At 47.8% G+C, this 18967-nt stretch overlaps 1 protein-coding gene across 4 annotated transcripts in view; it reads left to right on the top strand.

Moving 5' to 3' along the window:
* LLGL2 (LLGL scribble cell polarity complex component 2) overlaps positions 1–18967 on the top strand; it is a 1008116-nt gene that overhangs the window by 185052 nt on the left and 804097 nt on the right. For 3 of the 4 annotated variants that reach the window (XM_086930752.1, XM_086930754.1, XM_086930753.1), the window contains exon 2: positions 464–572. In XM_086930752.1, the coding sequence (XP_086786878.1) occupies positions 498–572 (75 nt within the window). In that variant the 5' untranslated portion in view covers positions 464–497. The remainder of the gene's footprint in view (positions 1–463; positions 573–18967) is intronic. The other variant, XM_086930755.1, reaches the window with a different exon arrangement.

The following is an 18967-nucleotide window of genomic DNA, read 5'->3' as shown; positions in this document are numbered from 1 at the left end:
AATGAAGGAGCGTTCTGGACCATGCTAGCAGTTTATTAAATTTAGCAATCCGACTCCGATTGGCTGAGGATGAGTGAGCTCCCCTTTCAGCTCTTTAACAAAGTAGTTTAAAAAATCTTATGTTTTTCTGTGACAATGTAGACAAGATTGTAAAATGTGTTTATATCATATGATTTTTTAAAGACCTTTATAAGTACATCTACCTTCGATTGGTGTTAACTGTCTCGTATTTGGAGACTACTAAGTAATGACTACAAGTGAACCTTCTTAGTCCTTTTTGGTGAAACAAGAAGGGGAGTGGGAATCGACCAGTGGAGCTTTGAAGAGGGTGGGTTCAGGGAAACGGTGAGTGAGGAGTCTGTCACACATGGGAGTTGGGCATTACGTGAATGAGTAACACAACCAAACAGCCTTCTCCCCTTACCTCCTCATGTACTTGACTTGTCTCTTTCTTTGTCTCCAGATCCAGTTGAAGAAGGTTAAGTGGGAAGGACAGAATGCGCAGGTTCCTGAGGCCTGGGCATGATCCAGTGCGGGAGAGTCTGAAGCGGGACCTCTTCCAGTTCAACAAGGTAAGCCGAGAAGCTTCGTACCTTGTCCTCTATGAAGCAGCATGTAGGACGCTGTTACTCCTCACCAGAAGCTGAATGCACGTTTGGATGCTGCAGGTTACAAACATTGCCAGTGTACTTGCAGTGCCTCAGCTATGACGACAGCTGCAGATACATGCTTCTTCCACAAATCCAAGCTGGCCACATTCACCCGCAGTAGCAAATAAACATCTTCAAAAGTTGTACAAGGACTTTGGATCTTGTTGTAACTGTTTTATCAAATATAAGTAATGTCCTCTGATCACCACTCCGTGAGAAACGGGGATGTAAAAGTAGTGGAATAACACTGACTTTCAGCTAAGGACTTGTTCTCCAAACGTGCATGTTAGCAAAACTTGCCCTCCTATCTTTGGGAAACTTGATTGAGCCTGCGGTTTAAGGCCACATAGGGGTTCACTTGGAGCAGACAGGTGTTAAGACACTCACAGGTGAGTAGCGCGCTTCACATTTCCTTGATTGATTGATTGGGGTTTGTTTATTTTGATAGAAAACCAACATTAAGATGCTGATATTGTATCGTATTGCAAAAAGTGTACATAGCGCTTACTACCCCTTTGTTAGGCGCTGAAGCGCTTGCCTTCCTGGCTAGCATCCTGCATCATGTAGGGTGCTTGGTTGGAAGTATGTTGTCTTTGTTTATATCCAGTGTGCGAAGTATTGCCATGCCCTGCGTGAGGACCACCGAAGTGCGGTTATGTTATGGGTCGAAGCACTTAGTAGTGTGATGGGTGAGGGATAGGCATGCTATTTATGGTTTTCATTAAGCAGGCAGCTTTGTGCGGGTTTGCAAGGTTTTTTTTTTGTTTATTTCCTAACGTCCTTAGGCGGTTACTTTGCTGGGTTGTCCATTCTGAGATATTTTAAGTTTGTAGTCCTGAGCAGGCATACCTCTCACTCTACAGACATCAGCACAGCTAGTGATCAGACGAGATGTTCACAGAATACAGATTCGTGGCCTGTCTCTCTCTCTCCCTCCCCCATGCTCACCCTCCCTCCTTCCCCCTCGCTCTCTAGGGGCGGTGAGTTTCATTCTGTGCTGGAACCCGAGCGCGCTCCTTTCTCGTGGGCTCTGCCCTCTTAATGGCACAATGGCACCATGCGCTTCTGAGACACTGTCGCCATTGGCACTGTGCCTGGGTTCCCAGCGTCACGTGATGTGCAGTCTCTCCTATGTTTTTCAATACACCTTCCCAGAGCCTCACCTGACGCCAGGCTTGCGTATCTTGTTACTACCAGTACCTCCTCTTGCTCTTTCCCACTACAGGCGGTGGCTGTGGGGATGCTCAGATTTGTAGGGATTTCTCGGCAATGATCCTTTGTAATGGTTTACTTTCTAGACCAAAAGGTTACATCTGGAAAATAAATGCCTTTTCCAGAATCGCGCCCCGTTTGAAGAGCCGTGTTGACCTGAAAGGCGTTATTTCCCTTTCGGTATGTGGGTTGCGTTTGCGGCCTGTTCCCACACGAGGCAGGTCTGGACTGGCACCCGAAGCCGAGCCGACAGGTACCTGGCAGGGAAAGCTGCCGGGCTTGTTGCTGAGATTTTTCGAATTGTACTCTCTGGTAGTGCGGGGCTGGGAGAGGGCTGTCGACACCAAACAGGTGTCGGCTGTTGTTTTGTATTTATGCTTTGCTGAGGACTCAAAGTAAGGTTTCATTTACCCATTTGTTAAAAATCATTTGAGAAAAAATACATTTGAATACATAGCTATCCTTCAATTCTGCGTTACTATAAATTAATGCAATCATGTTTGTTCAGACTTGATAGAGAAGTCTGACGTAAGCGTTCAGCTAGTTATGGACATACCTCTTTTACATTCTCCGAATCCTAATTTAATTCACTTTAACTCCTCCTGGGTCAATTTTTTGTTCATCTCGTCCGTCAGCGCATTTAGCTGCAATTTCGAGCTAGAAAACTATGTAGTGGTACATTATTTGTTTTAACCCCTATTAGTTGTGAAATACATCTTTCAAAATACATCTTTCAAAATCTATATTTTGAATGGCAATATTAAAGTGACTGTCCAATTTCAGATAAGAACACCCGAATCTTGCACTTGTCTTGTTTTTTTGTGACCTAGTTCATTCAGTGGCTCAGTTATGAGTTTGTCGCGTGACGGGTAGTATCCTGGGCAAATAAATTATGTGTTCACTTTGAAGCGTTAGTCATCAATAATAGCACTTTAGTCTTCTTTTTTAAATATTCTTTTGAAAACGTGAACACAAAGACCTGGCTGAAACAGGCTTTAATGGATTCCCACACTGAACTTGATGTTTCACATGTTTCACATGTTCACAGTTGAACATAGACACTTCTACATTGCCACACCTGTTAGAGGCTTGTGGTCATTGGAGTACAAATGCTTCTAATGGACACATGAAGATTCCTCAGAACACATGTTCCCAGGTGTCAGACTAGACCCTGACCTTTTTGTAGCTATGTTGAGCCGCTGATAGTAGGTTGTTCCCTTTGACATTGTGAGTGGCTTTGCACAACTCTGCTGGAAGAGATGTGTATGAAGTACAAATGATGCTTTGGCGTAGGTGACATCAGTTGTTTTTTCAATGCTTCCACTTAATCTGGATTCAAAGCTGCTAGTAATTTTTATCTCGTATTTTGAAAAACGTTTTCATAATTTTTTGCTTGTGGATTGCATGTCCCCTCCTTGTTTTAAACCTTGTGTAGCTGATAAAGACTTCTAGACTCTGATTCCTTACCTTAGAATTCTCCCCAGGCATCAGCCTGGATCCCAACATTTTTCGTGAGCCGTACCACTGCGTACTGGTAGGTTGCGTCGTTTGGCCCTGCGTGGTGTCAGCGTCATCCGCATTGAAAGTGACGTGTGCGGTGCCTATAGAGGCGCCACCTCATCGTGCTGACTTCAGTTCTCTTATTTCTGTGCCAGTCAGAGCAGACCTGGGCAGAGCTACCCCCTCCCCCCCAGTCATTTTTGAATGTCCCTTTTTCGACTTTGTAAAGGTTTCATGAGACCTTGTCTCCTGGTGCATCAGGATGTCTGCTAACAATGCTGGGTTTAAATCGTGTGGCACCTGTCATTACCAGATGCCTGTGACAGACCCGCATTAGTTGTGCCTCTGGCGTATGGAACGAGTCCACAGCCCTCAACCTCTGTTGACTGCTGCGCCATGGAAGGCCTTGAGGGAGCAGTCCCACAAGATTCTTGTTCCATAACACTGCAATACTCACGATTTCAGCAGAGAAGAAGGTCCTGAGATTGTTGCCCAGCCACCCCAGGTGCTCGTCCTCGCAGTTAAAGTTGTCAGGGAAATAGGCTAAGTCTAACCAGCACAAGAAGAGCAATAAGTCGAAGAGATCTTCTACTTCACCACATCTGTCGAAGTTATCTGACAAGACCAGGAAGAGTTTGCATTTGCGACCTAGCTCCGTGCTGGCGTGAGGATCTGGTGGATGCTAGTGGACTGGACACCTCCCCAGACATTGGCCTGGTCTCTCCTCCTACTGTGGCTATGCAAGAGTATGACTCATTCGCAGTGGCAGTGCGAAGCCCAGCTGAAGTCTAGACTCTACACTACACTCAGTGGCTGTCAAGATACACATCTTGACAGAGGTACTTCAGTTGGGAGTTGCCCCCACTGAACCGTTACTCCTATTTAATGTAGCCCTTACTAATGTCCTGCTTGGACCTGGTCCAAGCCCTGCAGAGGGGCTCCTGTGCATAGGGCAATTGCCTGCCGTCATCGCCCGCCCCTGGTAACCCCAGTTTGCTCACCCAGCGCTCCATCGCGGAGAGCTTGGTGGTCCATGCCTCCACCTCCAAATGTCACCATGGCACTTTATCTACCACTGTTTCAGGCAGGGAATTCAAAAAGCTGGATACCTTTAGGAAGAATATGTTCTCTTCCGCGAGCCTGGCACTGCAGTCAGTGAACACTGTGTACCTTTTGGGCTGATACTCCCATGCCGTCTGGGAATCGGTTGTGCAAGTGCTGCACATGGTCTCTGAAGACGTCTGAGACATATTCTCTCAAGCAGTTGCTGAAGGGAGAGATGCAGCCAAGTTTTTTATTTTTAAAATTTTATTTAGCATTTTGATAAAACAAAAACAAGGCACTGATTCCAAAGAAAGGACATCTCGGGTACGATCATGAGGCATGGTCAATGTTAGTTACCTTTGATACACAGTAGGTAATGCAACATATGATGTAATATACATGTAATACAATCAAGGCCCATCTCGAACAACATTACTATTTGTGAATCTGTAAACCCACTTCCTCCCCTCCACCCATTAGTCAACTTACGAAATAAGAATGTACCAATGTCATTGGAAGTAGATGCTTCATACTTTGATGTGTTAGTATGGGTTGGGGGTCAGCCTAGCCTATCCCACTTGGCACGATACCCTGCTCCTGCTGCGTGGGGGGTTCTTGCTGTTGTGCTGTGAGGAATGCCTTGAATGGGGCCCCAGATGTCTCTAGGCCTGGAGGAGGGAGGGATTGTGTCGGCACACTGATCACTTCTTGTAGAACAGGATGCCAAGCTCTGGATCCATCCCTTTTTTGTTGGAGCCCTTTTGCCGCCCCAGTGTATTGCTACCTCCCTTTTGGCCAGTAGTAAAGCTATGGCCGCAAATCTGCGAACTTTAAGGGGGAGTTGAACCACATATCCCATGAGTGCAATCTCAGGCAGTGGGTTCATAGGCACCTGTATTATCTTGCTCAATGTACAGTGTACTTCTACCCAGAAAGTGTGTATGTGTGGGCACGTCGAGGCTAGGTGTGCGAAATCTGCTTGAGGGGAATGGCATCGCTGGCAATGATGAGATCTAGTGGGGTCTATCCTGTGTGCTCTGGCCGGGGTGACATATATTCTGCGTAGAAACTTGAAATGTATCAGATTGTGCCTACTGTTTTAAGATCCTGTTTTCGTCACTTTTCCTCAAGCTGTCCATTGTTCGTCAGATATTGAGTTGCCCTAGTCCGCTTCCGAAGCGGCGCGTACCCTGCTATTGTCCAGCACAATTAAGTTAGCACATGTTTTGTAAAGTTGGTGTAGGAGAGTAGGACAAAGCACACAAAGAGTTTTAAATAGGGTCGGAGGCCAAAATTTAAAGACTAACCGGGATATGCAGCCCCAAATTAACTTGTAAATACAAAATATATCCCAATGTCTAAGAAGCAGAGAAAGATAGGGAATAGCTCACCAGAGCCCAAGATTCATAAGAAAAACATATGATTTATGTGAATGGATTCCCATCACTCACCATACCTGGTGATTAGCTTCATCATTTGGGTATCCTTTTGTAAAGACTGACATTCTTGCTCCATTGATATCGGAGCTCTAGAATGTCAAAAGGTATAGATGCCAAGATGAGCAGAATGTATATTGTGGAGTGTATGGGACAGAAATAGAAGTGCAGTGCGAAAAAAGTAAAGTGAAGAATAAAATTGATGTCTGCTACGATCAAAAATTAAAAAAAACAGTGTTCAGGACCGGTTTTAACAAATAGCCGTCCTTTACAAAAGCGGTCGACATGTTTCAGCACTTGGCGGTGAAGATAAACCTTGTGCTTTCAGCAGGACCTCTATATACAATAAAGCTACTGCTATAGATGTAAGCAGAACAAAAGTGTATGCAAACGAAAAAAGGATACAATGCGAGTCAAAGTACTCACAGTCCAGAATTCCTCGTTGGCTCACAAGTAGTCTCCTGAGTATGGAGGAAAAGTCCTCACACCACCTGGCAACAGCTCAGGGCAAAGGAGGCACCGCTCTATCCGTCGGTACCTCTGATGAGAGTAGGGTCTGCTTCCTATGTTCACCCCCACTTTTTCCTCTGATCCACTGGTTTTTCAACTCTAGTGTGGCTGTGGGCCTGCTAATCAGACCCACAGCCCAGCGGTTCTCTCTCAATTCATACCATGTACTTTAGGTACATATCCAATTGGGTATTGGGTCACCTTTGTGAGCCCCTGTATAGTGTACCATAGTTACCCAGGGCATAGCTGCACCCATGGCCTACCAGGGGCTGCAGAAGGTATTATGCCACCCCTGGCTGGCCATCCAAACTGACACAACTGGGTGATCACTCCGCTGGGGCAAGGTCGTGTAATCACCCCTTGCTTAGGTATAGTATCCCTATACCTACCATTATATATAGACACATATATACCTATAAGTCACTCCTATGGCAGGCCTTAACAATCCTGGAGGCAGAGTGCTTGGTTTTATGTGAGCTGGTGCTCTAGCATGAGCTGAACCTGTCTGCAGTTTTCGGAACTATGTCCTTGCAGTTTTTGGAACTATGTCCTTATAGCTGTTCTATGATATAGCCATACCATATACTCTTAAGTTCATTATAATCCTCGCGGTTATTGCTAACTTTGGTTTGGCTTTATCAAAATGTCGTGTAAGGTGTCATACGCTTTGGAATACTACCCCAACGCCAGTTCTGGCGGTGGGGGTAGCATTCAACCCTTCTAGAGGGAGAAGACATGTAGTTGTAGCTTTACCTGGTTAAAGTTAAACAGAGCCTCAGCATCACAAAATGGATGCTGCTGCCACAGACACGAGTCTGACCTGCTGCTGGACGAGACCCCCCAGACAGGGTCTTGTATATTGGGGCAGGGTGGGTTGAATGAAATGAGACACTGCCTGGGGCACACAAGGTGCCCCATGCATAGCCCGGTTCAAACCAGTTGCTGGGGCACTCCAGCCCCAGCTCTGGCGCGAAACTGGACAAAGGGAAAGGGGTGTAACCACCCCCTTCCCTGGTCCCACCCATAGGAGGGACCTAGCAGGTAATCCAGCCCCTCAAATCAGTATATAGGTAGGAGCTGAGTCTAGAGACTTTAGATTATCCTGAACTGAAACTCTGAAACGAAACTCTGGTCCTTCGACATTCTACTGCAACTAGAAGACTGAAGAATCTCCCTTGTGGTCAAGGAGTGACCACCCTGTGCAAACAGGCACCACCAGTAACTTGGCGGTTTGCTTCGTCGACGCTCCAGCCGGATTCCGACGACCTAGCGACGCAGCCTCTGGACTTTCAGACTTCGCTGACTCCAACCCACATCCACAGCAAAGCTGAGACCCGTGGCGGACACGAGAGACGTGGGACCGGACAACCTGCAGTACCTGTTTTTTGCTAACTGTGCAGCTTCTAAGGCGTCCTTGAAGTTGTGCATTGGGACCCTAGAAGCCCCAACCCCGAGCAGTAAGTGCACCGAAGCTCAATCCTCCACACTCCACGAGTGCCGCGTGGGGCCTGCGCCTTTATTTCTCCTCGATGTGTCTTCGCGGTTGCTAGCCCGTTGGCTAGTGGCCCTCCTGAAGACATCACCTTGAATCAATGCTGCTTGCCTGGTTGCTCTGGGCTTGCTCCTGCTTTCCTGCAAAGGGGAAGCTCTTCAGACCTTGCTGGTCTGAACAAGAAGCCGATCTTCACATCCTGAGTGGGTTGCTTTTGCCAAGGCTTGTTGACCCCGATCCAGAAGCCGACCCGGCCAACAGCGAGATCCTTCGTGGGACAGTCCGTATCCAGCTCCTGGTCATAGTCGACACCTCCTGGTCCATGTGGCTGCAGAGACCAGCTTCACTTCTTCACCTGATTGCATCTCGACATCGCCTGGTTCCGTCCTGGTTCCATCCTGGTCACTGGCTAGTGACAAAGACTCTGTCCCTTTTGCTTTCAGGTTCTTTACTTTCTCGATCCACCATTGGATCCACCCGGACATCATCTTCCTGGTCGCCTGCAGCATCTTCTTGCAGCTCTCCATAGGATTCGACGACGAAACCAGACTCGACTTGACACCTATGGACCCGGCTTCCCTGGGTAAGGTAACTACGGTACTCCGGTGCTCCCGTGGGTAATAACTATCCAAGTGTCCTATTTTAACTGGGTTTTCCCGTAGTCCACCCGGAAGGTCCGAAATCAACTAGTTTCTAAACTTTACGTTCCCATTGAAAGTCTATGAGAACCAGTCTGTGTCTTTAGACACTGCACACGCATCCTGTGGGGCTCCTGCTTCCTAACCTTCGGTTACTCTGTGTAGCTCCACTGATTTCCTAGGCCTATTCACCTGTCCTGAAGTGGTTCTTATACCACTTCTTTAGTATATGGTTCATGAGGCCCCTAGGGCAGAATTGTATTTGTGCAACTTAACATATGCTTATTAAGTAACTTGTGCTGTATCTCGAACTTTGACCTCATAAAGAGTGCAGAGGGGTTATGTTAGAAATAAATACATATATATTTGATATATACCTTGTGTGGTGTCCTTTCATTTGGTATTCAAGGGGTTATTATTGCTAAAACAATTGGCTTCACATGCTCTCTGAAGTGTTAGCCTAAGACTGCTTTGTCCATGCTGCCACTAGGATAGCTGGTCTATAAGGTTGACTTTACAACCATCACCATAAGGGTTGTTTGGACTGGTGCAAGGTGCTCACTAGAATAGTGAACATCATATACCAGGCCAACTTCTCACATTGGTGTGCATCGGTTGGGATAAGAGCTAGCTGATTGTTTTACCATAATATCTTGATCTCATTTGAAAGATCACATTAAGGTACCTAGAGGTACATATAATTCAAGTCTTAAATACTTAGGTTCTACTGAACTTAGTTGTGTAGAGCAAGGGGCCTAGCACACCCTGACAAAAACTCCTAGAGCGGTTTAGTAGGTAACATTTAGTGTAGGTAGGTGCACACACCACACCAGATCATGTCTCTGTGAGCAGAACCAAGTGGATCTCTCCCAGTGGAGTTAGATCCTTGAAGGATACCTTCCAGATATGATACCCTAACTTTCCATGATTTGAGGCACTTGTACACATCTGGAAAGATAAAACAGGGTTTCAACCCTACCCTCAGGCACCTGATTGAGCTCATGGAAGAATATGATGCTCAGAAGGGCTCTAAAACAGGTCTGTCAGTTAATACAGATGAGGGACAGCCCTCAGTAGAAGATTCCCTGATCATAATCTAATTGATGAAGATGAGGTAGAAGAGGAGCACTCTGATGGGAATACTGATAGCCAGGTCCTAGTGGGAACACTTAACCAGGCTAACCTAAACCTACATGGGAATGGAGAGGGCCTAGTACCTTCCAGACCCCCAAGCAGGTTTAACACTGAGCCCAGGAGGAGGAGAACCCTATCCAGGGAATCTCACCACTCTGGAGCCTCATTAGTGTCTGATGTTAGGAGAATGTCTTCCCCTGAGAGAAAGGAACATCAGGCCAGAATGAGAGAAGTCAATCTGAGGATTGAGAGGCAAGAACTTGCCCTAGCCAAAGAGAGACTTGCTCTTGCAAGAGAGCAAAAGTTAGGTGGGATAGAACCCACTGGTGGCAGCGTTATCCCCAAGGATAAAGATAGGTCCTATGATAATAGAAACCTAAGCAAGATTGTCCCACCCTACAAAGTTGGGGATGACATCCACAAATGGATTACTGCTTTTGAGAGAGCTTGCAAAGTACAGCAGGTACCCCAAAGTCAGTGGGCAGCAATCCTATGGCTCTCCTTTTCAGAAAAAGGCAGAGACAAGCTCCTCACAATTAGTGATGAGGATGCTAACAACTACACAGTCCTGAAGAGTTCTCTGATTGATGGGTTTGGCCTTACCACTGAACAGTATAGGTTGCTGTTCAGGGATACCCAGAAGACACATACTCAGGACTGGACTGATTTTGTAGATTGTGCCACTAAGGCTCTCGAAGGCTGGTTGCTGGGCAGTAAAGTTAAGGACTATACAAGATTGTATAATTTGATCATAAGTGAACAAATACTTAATTGTCAGAACCAAGTGTTGCATCAGCACCTGATTGACTCTGATCTGACCTCTTCCCAAGAATTGGGAAAGAAGGCAGACAAATGCGTCAGAACCAGGGTGAAGCAGAAAAACCAGAACCAAGGTGGTGAGCAGAAGAAGGCAGACCAAAAGGGTGGGGGATCAGAAAGTAAAAGACCATAAGTCTTCAACACGTCCCCAAAAAGCTTCTACTGAGGGGGGTTCCAAGAAATCCAAGAAGAAAGATGGCCAAAGGAAACCCTGGTGCAATATCTGTAAAAGTAATACTCACTGGACCAGTGATTGTGCCATGAAGGAGGCCGTTCCAGCCACCATTGCCCCTAAGGCAACTGTTCCCCCTAGTACAGCGAATAGTGGTGGTTCTCAACAGAAGGGTGTAGTAGGGTTAACCCAGTGAACTGAGATGGACTCTGGCCTAGTCAGAGTACCAACTCAAGCTGTCCTTGTCTGTGATGTGGACATGGCTGTGTCCTCTACTGTGATCCCCAGTAACCTGGGCAAGTACAGACAGACACCTTTAATAATAAAGTGTCTTACAGGGACACATGTGCCAGGGTCACCATGGTGACGCCCAACTTTGTGGACCCTGGTCAGATCATTCTAGGTGACAATTACCTAGTGACCAATGCTAGCAATGTCACCGCCACCCATAGTATGGCAATAGTTAATTTCTCCTGGGCAGGGGTACCTGGCCTAAAGAAGGTTGTTGTAAGTTCAGACATCCCTGTAGAATGTTTGTTGGTCAATGATCTAGAAGCTTCAGCCTGGTCTGAAGTGGAGTATAGGACTCATGCAGAGACCAGTTCACAAGCTAAAAAGTGTCAAACTGAACAGGCACTGGATCCTGAAACTATGGACCAGTTGCCTACCAAGAGAAAGAGCAGTAGGGTTAAGGCAGTGCCTTCCCCCCTGCATCAGAGTGAAGATCAGCCTTCTGCGGAAGCTGATAGTGATACCCAAGAAGGAACTGTCCTAGAAGAGCTTGAGCCTGATCAGGTTGAGTTTCTTGGGACAGTGGGACCTTCAAGGGCAGACCTGAGGCAGGCGCAGCTGGACTGCCCCTCTCTTGAACCCCTCAGACAGCAAGCTGCTGCTGAGGCTGCTGGGAATGCTACAGGTCCTCAGAGTGTATTGGGATGAATGGCTCCTTTATTCAGAGGCTAGAGACCCCAAGCCTGGTGCTTCCATGAGGTTGGTCATACATTTGACATTTAGGGGCGTCCTTCTTACCTTAGCCTATGATATTCCCTTAGCAGGACATCTTGGCCAGCACAAGACTTGGGACAGGCTTGTCCCTCACTTTCAGTAGCCACACATGTCAGAAGATACCAAGGAGTTTTGTCGCTCCTGTGTCACCTGCCAAGCCAGTGGCAAATCAGGAGGCACCACAAAGGCCCCCCCCCCTGATACCACTACCTGTGGTGGGGGTACCCTTTGAAAGAGTTGGGATTGACATTGTTGGACTAATGGATGTCCAAACAGCCTCTGGGCACAGATTTATACTGGTGGTAGTGGATTATGCCACCAGGTATCCAGAAGCTATTCCATTAAGGACCACAACAGCTCCTGTTGTGGCAAGAGCCCTCCTTGGAGTTTTCTCCAGAGTGGGGTTCCCGAAAGAGGTTGTCTCAGAGGTGCAAACTTCATTTCTGGGTATTTGACTGCTATGTGGAAGGAGTGTGGTGTAAACTATAAGTTCACCACACCCTACCATCCACAGTGCAATGGTCTAGTTGAAAGATTCAACAAGACCTTAAAGGGCATGATCAAGGGACTCCCTGAAAAGCTTAGGCGAAGATGGGATATCTTACTGCCCTGCCTTTTGTTCGCTTTAAAAGAGGTCCCACAAAATGGTGTTGGCTACAGCCCTTTTGAACTTTTGTTTGGGCACCCTGTAAGAGGACCCCTGTATCTTGTGAAGGAAGGATGGGAGTTACCTCTCAAAAAGCCTAAGAATGACATAGTGGACTATGTACTTGGTCTCCGCTCCTGGATGGGCGAATACATAAAAAAGGCTTCTAAAAACCTTGAGGCTAGCCAGGAACTTAAAAGCCTGGCATGACCAAAAGGCTGTGCTGTCTGTGTACCAGCCAGGACAAAGTGTGGGTGTTGGAGCCAGTGGCCCCAGCAGAACTCCAAGACAAATGGTCTGGTCCCCACACTATTGTTGAGCAAAAGGGAGAGGTAACCTACTTGGTTGATCTTGGGACTCCCAGAAGCCCCCACAGGGTGCTTCATGTCAACAGACTGAAGGCATATGTTGACAGGGCAGACATGGGCTTGCTCATGGCTACTGATGAGGGACAGGAGGAGGAGAGTGACCCTCTCCCAGACCTGCTTTCTCAGAACCCTGATGATGGTTCAGTTGATGGTGTAGCCTTGGCAGGCAGCCTCACTGACCAGCAGCAACAGGACTGCAGGCAAGTTCTACAGGCCTATAGGCATATGTTTTCCCTGACCCCAAGTCAGACAAACTGGTGCACCCATGAGGTGGACACTGGTGACAGTCTGCCTGTGAAGAGTAAAATCTACAGGCAACATGACCATGTCGGGGACTGTATCAGGACAGAGGTCCAAAAGATTTTGGAGCTGGGAGTTATTGTGCCCTCAGATAGCCCCTGGGCCAGTCCACTAGTCCTTGTGCCAAAGCCTCACACCCAAGATGGTAAGAGAGAGTTGAAGTTTTGTGGGGACTACAGAGGTCTCAATGCTGTCACTAGGACAGGTGCCCATCCAATACTCAGGGCAGATGAGCTCATTGACAGATTGGCTTCTCCCAAGTTTTTGAGCACATTTGACCTGACAGCAGGCTACTGGCAAATCAAACTAGCTGATGACGCAAAAGCCAAAACAGCATTTTCGACCCCAGGAGGTCATTACCAATTTGTGGTGATGCCCTTTGGCTTGAAGAATGCACCTGCCACTTTCCAAAGGTTGGTGAACCAAGTCCTCTCATGTCTGGATGACTTTTGTGCAGCTTATCTAGATGATATTGCTTTCTTCAGCTTCACCTGGGAAGATCACCCCATCCACCTGAAGGTTTTGGAGGCCCTGCAGAAGGCAGGCCTAACAAGGCTACTAAGTGCCAGATAGGGCAGAGGAAGGTTGTGTACCTGGGCCACCTTGTAGGCGGAGGTCAGGTTCAACCACTGGAGAGCAGGATCAAGGACTGGGCTCCTCCAACCACCCAGACGCAGGTCAGAGCTTTCTTGGGCCTGTCTGGTTATTACAGAAGTTTAAGAATTATGGGTCCATTGTGACACCACTTAATGACTTGACCTCAAAGAAAATGCCAAAGAAAGTTCAGTGGACAGTCAGCTGTCAAAGGGCATTTGATGACCTGAAGCAGGCCATGTGCTCTGCACCTATTCTGAAAAGTCCAAATTACTCCAAGGAATTCATTGTCCAAACGGATGCTTCTGAGTTGGGTGTGGGAGCTGTTCTTTCACAATTGAATAAAGATGGTCAAGACCAGCCCATTGCTTTTATTAGCAGAAGGCCGACCCCTAGAGAGAAACGTTGGTCAGCTATTGAGAGGGAGGCCTTTGCTGTGGTTTGGGCCCTGAAGAAGCTGAGGCCATACTTGTTTGGTACTCACTTCAAGATTCAGACAGACCATAAGCCCCTCTTGTGGCTAAATCAGCTGAAGGGTGAAAATCCCAAACTACTCAGGTGGTCCATTTCCCTACAGGGTATGGACTTTGCAGTGGAACATAGACCTGGAACTAACCATGGCAATGCAGATGGACTCTCCAGATATTTCCACTTGGAACATGAAGACTCAACTGGTCAAGGTTAGTTTAATGTCCCTGCGTTTGGGGTTGGGGGTTGTGTAGGAGAGTAGGGTCTGCTTCCTATGTTCACCCACACTTTTTGCTCTGATCCACTGGTTTTTCGACTCTAGTGTGGCTGTGGGCCTGCTAATCAGACCCACAGCCCAGCTGTTCTCTCTCTAAATTCATACTATGTACTTTAGGTACACATCCAATTGGGCATTGGGTCACCTTTGTGAGCCCCTGTATAGTGTACCATAGGTACCCAGGGCATAGCTGCACCCAAGGCCTACCAGGGGCTGCAGAAGGTATTATGCCACCCCTGGCTGGCCATCCAAACTGACACAACTGGCTGATCACTCCGCTGGGGCAAGGTCGTGTAATCACCCCTTGCTTAGGTATAGTATCCCTATACCTACCATTATATATAGACACATATATACCTATAAGTCACTCCTATGGCAGGCCTTAACAATCCTGGAGGCAGAGTGCTTTGTTTTATGTGAGATGGTGCTCTAGCATGAGCTGTGCCTGTCTGCAGCTTTCGGAACCATGTCCTTATAGCTGTTCTATGATATAGCCATACCATATACTCTTAAGTGCATTATAATCCTCGAAGTTATTGCTAACTTTGGATTGGCTTTATCGAAACATGTCGTGTAAGGTGTCATACGCTTTGGAATACTACCCTCCATCAGTTCTGGCGGCGGGGGTAGCATTCCACCCTTTTAGAGGGAGAAGACATGTAGTTGTAGCTTTACCCGGTTAAAGTTAAACAGAGCCTCAGCATCACAAAATGGATGCTCCTGCCACAGACACGAGTCTGACCTCCTGCTGCTAGACGAGACTCCGACAGGGGAGGCCTGGACAATAGGTTTCCTGCCTTGGGAGGTGCAAGCACCCCTCCCAGACAGGCACGTGTGTATTGGGGCAGGGAGGGTTGAATGAAATGAGACACTGCCTGGGGCACACAAGGTGCCCCATGCATAGCCCGGTTCAAACCAGTTGCTGGGACACTCCAGCCCCAGCTCTGGCGCGAAACTGGACAAAGGGAAAGGGGTGTAACCACCCCCTTCCCTGGTCCCACCCATAGGAGGGACCTAGCAGGTAATCCAGCCCCTCAAATCAGTATATAGGTAGGAGCTGGTCTAGAGACTTTAGATTATCTTGAACTGAAACTCTGAAACAAAACTCTGGACCTTCGACATTCTACTGCAACTAGAAGACTGAAGAATCTCCCTTGTGGTCAAGGAGTGACCACCCTTTGCAAACGGGCACCACCAGTAACTTGCCGGTTTGCTTCGTCGACGCTCCAGCCGAATTCCGACGACCTAGCGACGCAGCCTCTGGAAGCCCAGACTTCTCTGACCCCGACCCACATCCACAGCAAAGCTGAGACCCGTGGCGGACAGCAGAGACGTGGGACCGGACTACCTGCAGTACCTGCTTTTTGCTAGCTGTGCAGCTTCTGAGGCGTCCTCGAAGTTGTGCATTGGGACCTGAGAAGCCCAAACCCCGAGCAGTAAGTGCACCGAAGCTCAGCCCTCCACACTCCACGAGTGCCGCGGGGGGCCTGCGCCTGCATTTCTCCTAGACGCGTCTTCACGGTTGCCAGCCCGTTGGCTAGTGGCCCTCCTGAAGACATCACCTTGAATCAACGCTGCTTGCCTGGATGCTCTGGGCTTTCTCCTGCTTTCCTGCAAAGGTCTGAACAAGAAGCCGATCTTCACATCCTGCGTGGGTTGCCTTTGCCAAGGCTTGTTGACTCTGATCCGGAAACTGACACCGCCAACAGCGAGATCCTTCATGGGACAGTCCGTATCCAGCTCCTGGTCGTCGTCGACGCCTCCAGGTCCACCTGGCTGCAGAGACCAGCTTCACTTCTTCATCTGATTGCATCTCGACATCGCCTGGTTCTGTCCTGGTTCCATCCTGGTCACTGGCTAGTGACCCAAACTCTGTCCCTTCTGCTTTCAGGTTCTTCACTTCCTCGATGAACCCTTGGATCTACCTGGACATCTTCCTCCTGGTCGCCTGCAGCATCTTCTTGCAGCTCTCCATAGGATTCGACGATGAAACCCGGCACGATTTGACACCTATGCACCCGGCTTCCCTGGGTGAGGTGACTCGAGTACTCCGGTGCTCTCGTGGGTAATAACTATCCATGTGTCCTACTTTAACTGGGTTTTTCCGTAGTCCACCCGGAAGATCCGAAATCAACTAGTTTCTAAACTTTATGTTCCCATTGAAAGTCTATGAGAACCGTGCGTGTGTTTAGACACTGCACACGCATCCTGTGGGGCTCCTGCTTCCTAACCTTCAGTTACTCTGTGTAGCCCCACCGATTTCCAAGGCCCTAGGCCTATTCACTTGTCCTGAAATGGTTCTTATACTAATTCTTTAGTATATGGTTCAAGAGGCCACTAGGGCAGAATTGTATTTGTGCAACTTAACTTATGCTTATTAAGTAACTTGTGCTGTATCTCAAACTCTGACCTCCTAAAGAGTGTAGAGGGGTTGTGTTAGAAATATAAACATATATATTTGATATATACCTTGTGTGGTGTCCTTTCATTTGATATTCAAGGGGTTATTATTGGTAAAACAATTGGCTTCACATGCTCTCTGAAGTGTTAGCCTAAGACTGCTTTGTCCATGCCACCACGAGGATAGCTGGTCTATAATGTTGACTTTACAACCATCACCATAAGGGTTGCCTGGACTGGTGCAAGGTGGTCACTAGAATAGTGAAGATCATATACCAAGGCCAACTTCTCACAATTGGGATATCAAATGGACCCCCCTGCTACTACCTATCCACATAGTGAGTGGTGGGAAGGACGGAGGCACCAGAGGGTAGTCTGGGAACTGGGCTCAAAGCGCAGACCGAAGTCTGGCCTAAACAAATCTGTCCATGAATTTCACGTCTGGAAAGAAGGACGCGTTGTCAGGGTCAAATAGGTGGCCTGCAGGAAACAAGTTGCCCATTTTGACAATGTTGAATTTTGTGCAAGTCTTCTGTACTAATTTTTCGCCTGTTATGGTCAGCCATTTTGCGTTAGGGAGTGGCAGGTCGGATGAGTAAACCGTTTGGGTGTTAGTGAGAGGGCCCAGTTTAACCCAGGCCCAACAGGTTGTAAAGACCGGCTGAATGTCTTTAAGATCTTGCGGTATACCAAGGGGCAAAACTTCGGCCATGGTGTCCGGTAGGACAAAATCTGACTCTGGTCTCAGGAACGTGATCCTGGCATCCGGGTGATGTATGTGCAAAGCTGCACTGTGCCACCAGATAGTACAGTTGCAGATCCGGTACGCCATACCCCCCTCTATCACATGGGAGTGTCATGACCTGCCATCTCACTCTAAGTGTCTTATTGCCCCAGACCAATCTAATCAATTGAGTGCGAAGAGTACTAAAAATGTATTTGTAAGCGGTATCGGGGTGTTCTGAAACAAATACAGAAACTTCGGGAGTACAATCATTTTAATGAGGGCCACTCGCCTCGCCATTGAGAGAGGGATCTTCAGCCAGTGGTCTATTTGCGTCTCAAATTTAGAGATCGCCGCACCATAATTGCGGCGGATAATTTGGCCAGTCTCAAGATGAATGTCCACCCCAGGTACTTCACGAAGTCCGAGCACCACTCCAGCAGAAACTCCAGTTCCCACTGGGCAGTGCTGCTCGTGAGGGGGAAAATGACCGATTTATGCCAATTTATCCCCAATCCCGAAAAGGTACCAAACTGGGGCATCTCTCTTATAAGCTGGTCTAAGTTGGTCTGGGGGTCACGAACATATAGGATCGTGTCATCTGCTTATAAAGAGACCAATAACGGGCCTGTGCGGAACTGTAAGCCCCTATGTAGATGCTTCTCCTGAAGGTGTCGTATCAGGGGGTCCATCGCTAATCTAAACAACAAGGGTGACAATGGGCAACCCTGCCGTGTGCCACGGAATAGTGGGAAGGGTGCCGACAGAGTGCCATTGAGCCAGAGCCTAGCCGTGGGTTGACTATATAACAGAGCTGTAGTGGCGATAAAGCCATTCGGCATGCCCATTCTTTGCATTATAGACAGAAAAAAGGGCCATTCCAGGGAGTCGAAAGCTTTTTCGGTGTCCAGCAGGATAGCTGCTGCGGGAGTGTCTGGATTTATTCTGTGCAGGGTATTAAATAAGGTATGGAGGTTGAATGCTGTAGATCGGTGTGATATGAATCCTGACTGGGCCGGGGAGACCATAGTTTCCATCAGGAGGGAGAGGCGGCATGCTAGCGCCTTAGCAAGTATTTTATAATCCCAAGTTCAGAAGGGACAAGGGGCGATAGGAGCCACACAGCAGGGGGTCCTTCCCGGGTTTGGGGAGCAAAATGATGACCGCTTCACGAAGGGTGGGAGGGAAACCTGTTTCTCCAATGCCTCGGCATACATATCCAGTAGGTGAGGCAAGTAATTGCTTCATCTTTGCTTTCTGCCGTAATGGGTACCGCTAGAAAGTCTTGCATAAACTTTTCAAGGTATACTAAGGCGACCTCAGAAAGGTAGGCCTCCTGGTCAGTGTGATCATGTCCCAGCCTTGCAGAGTATAGCATTTTAAAATAAGAGAGAAACTCCTCCTAGATTTCCAAAGGGTCTGTGGCATGCTGTCAAGCCGATGATTGAAGTTCGGTAATATGAGCTTTCGTGTATGGCGGTCTTATCATTTGTGCTAAAATCCTACCAGGGCGGTCACCTCCATACACCTTGGCGCTATGGTATTTCCCCATGTACAGGATTTCCCTCTCAGCAGTTT

This window comes from Lissotriton vulgaris, chromosome 7 (genome assembly GCF_964263255.1).
Source record: "Lissotriton vulgaris chromosome 7, aLisVul1.2, whole genome shotgun sequence".
NCBI classification, from domain to species: Eukaryota; Metazoa; Chordata; class Amphibia; order Caudata; family Salamandridae; genus Lissotriton; species Lissotriton vulgaris.
This window is presented reverse-complemented; position numbering and strand designations above follow the sequence as displayed.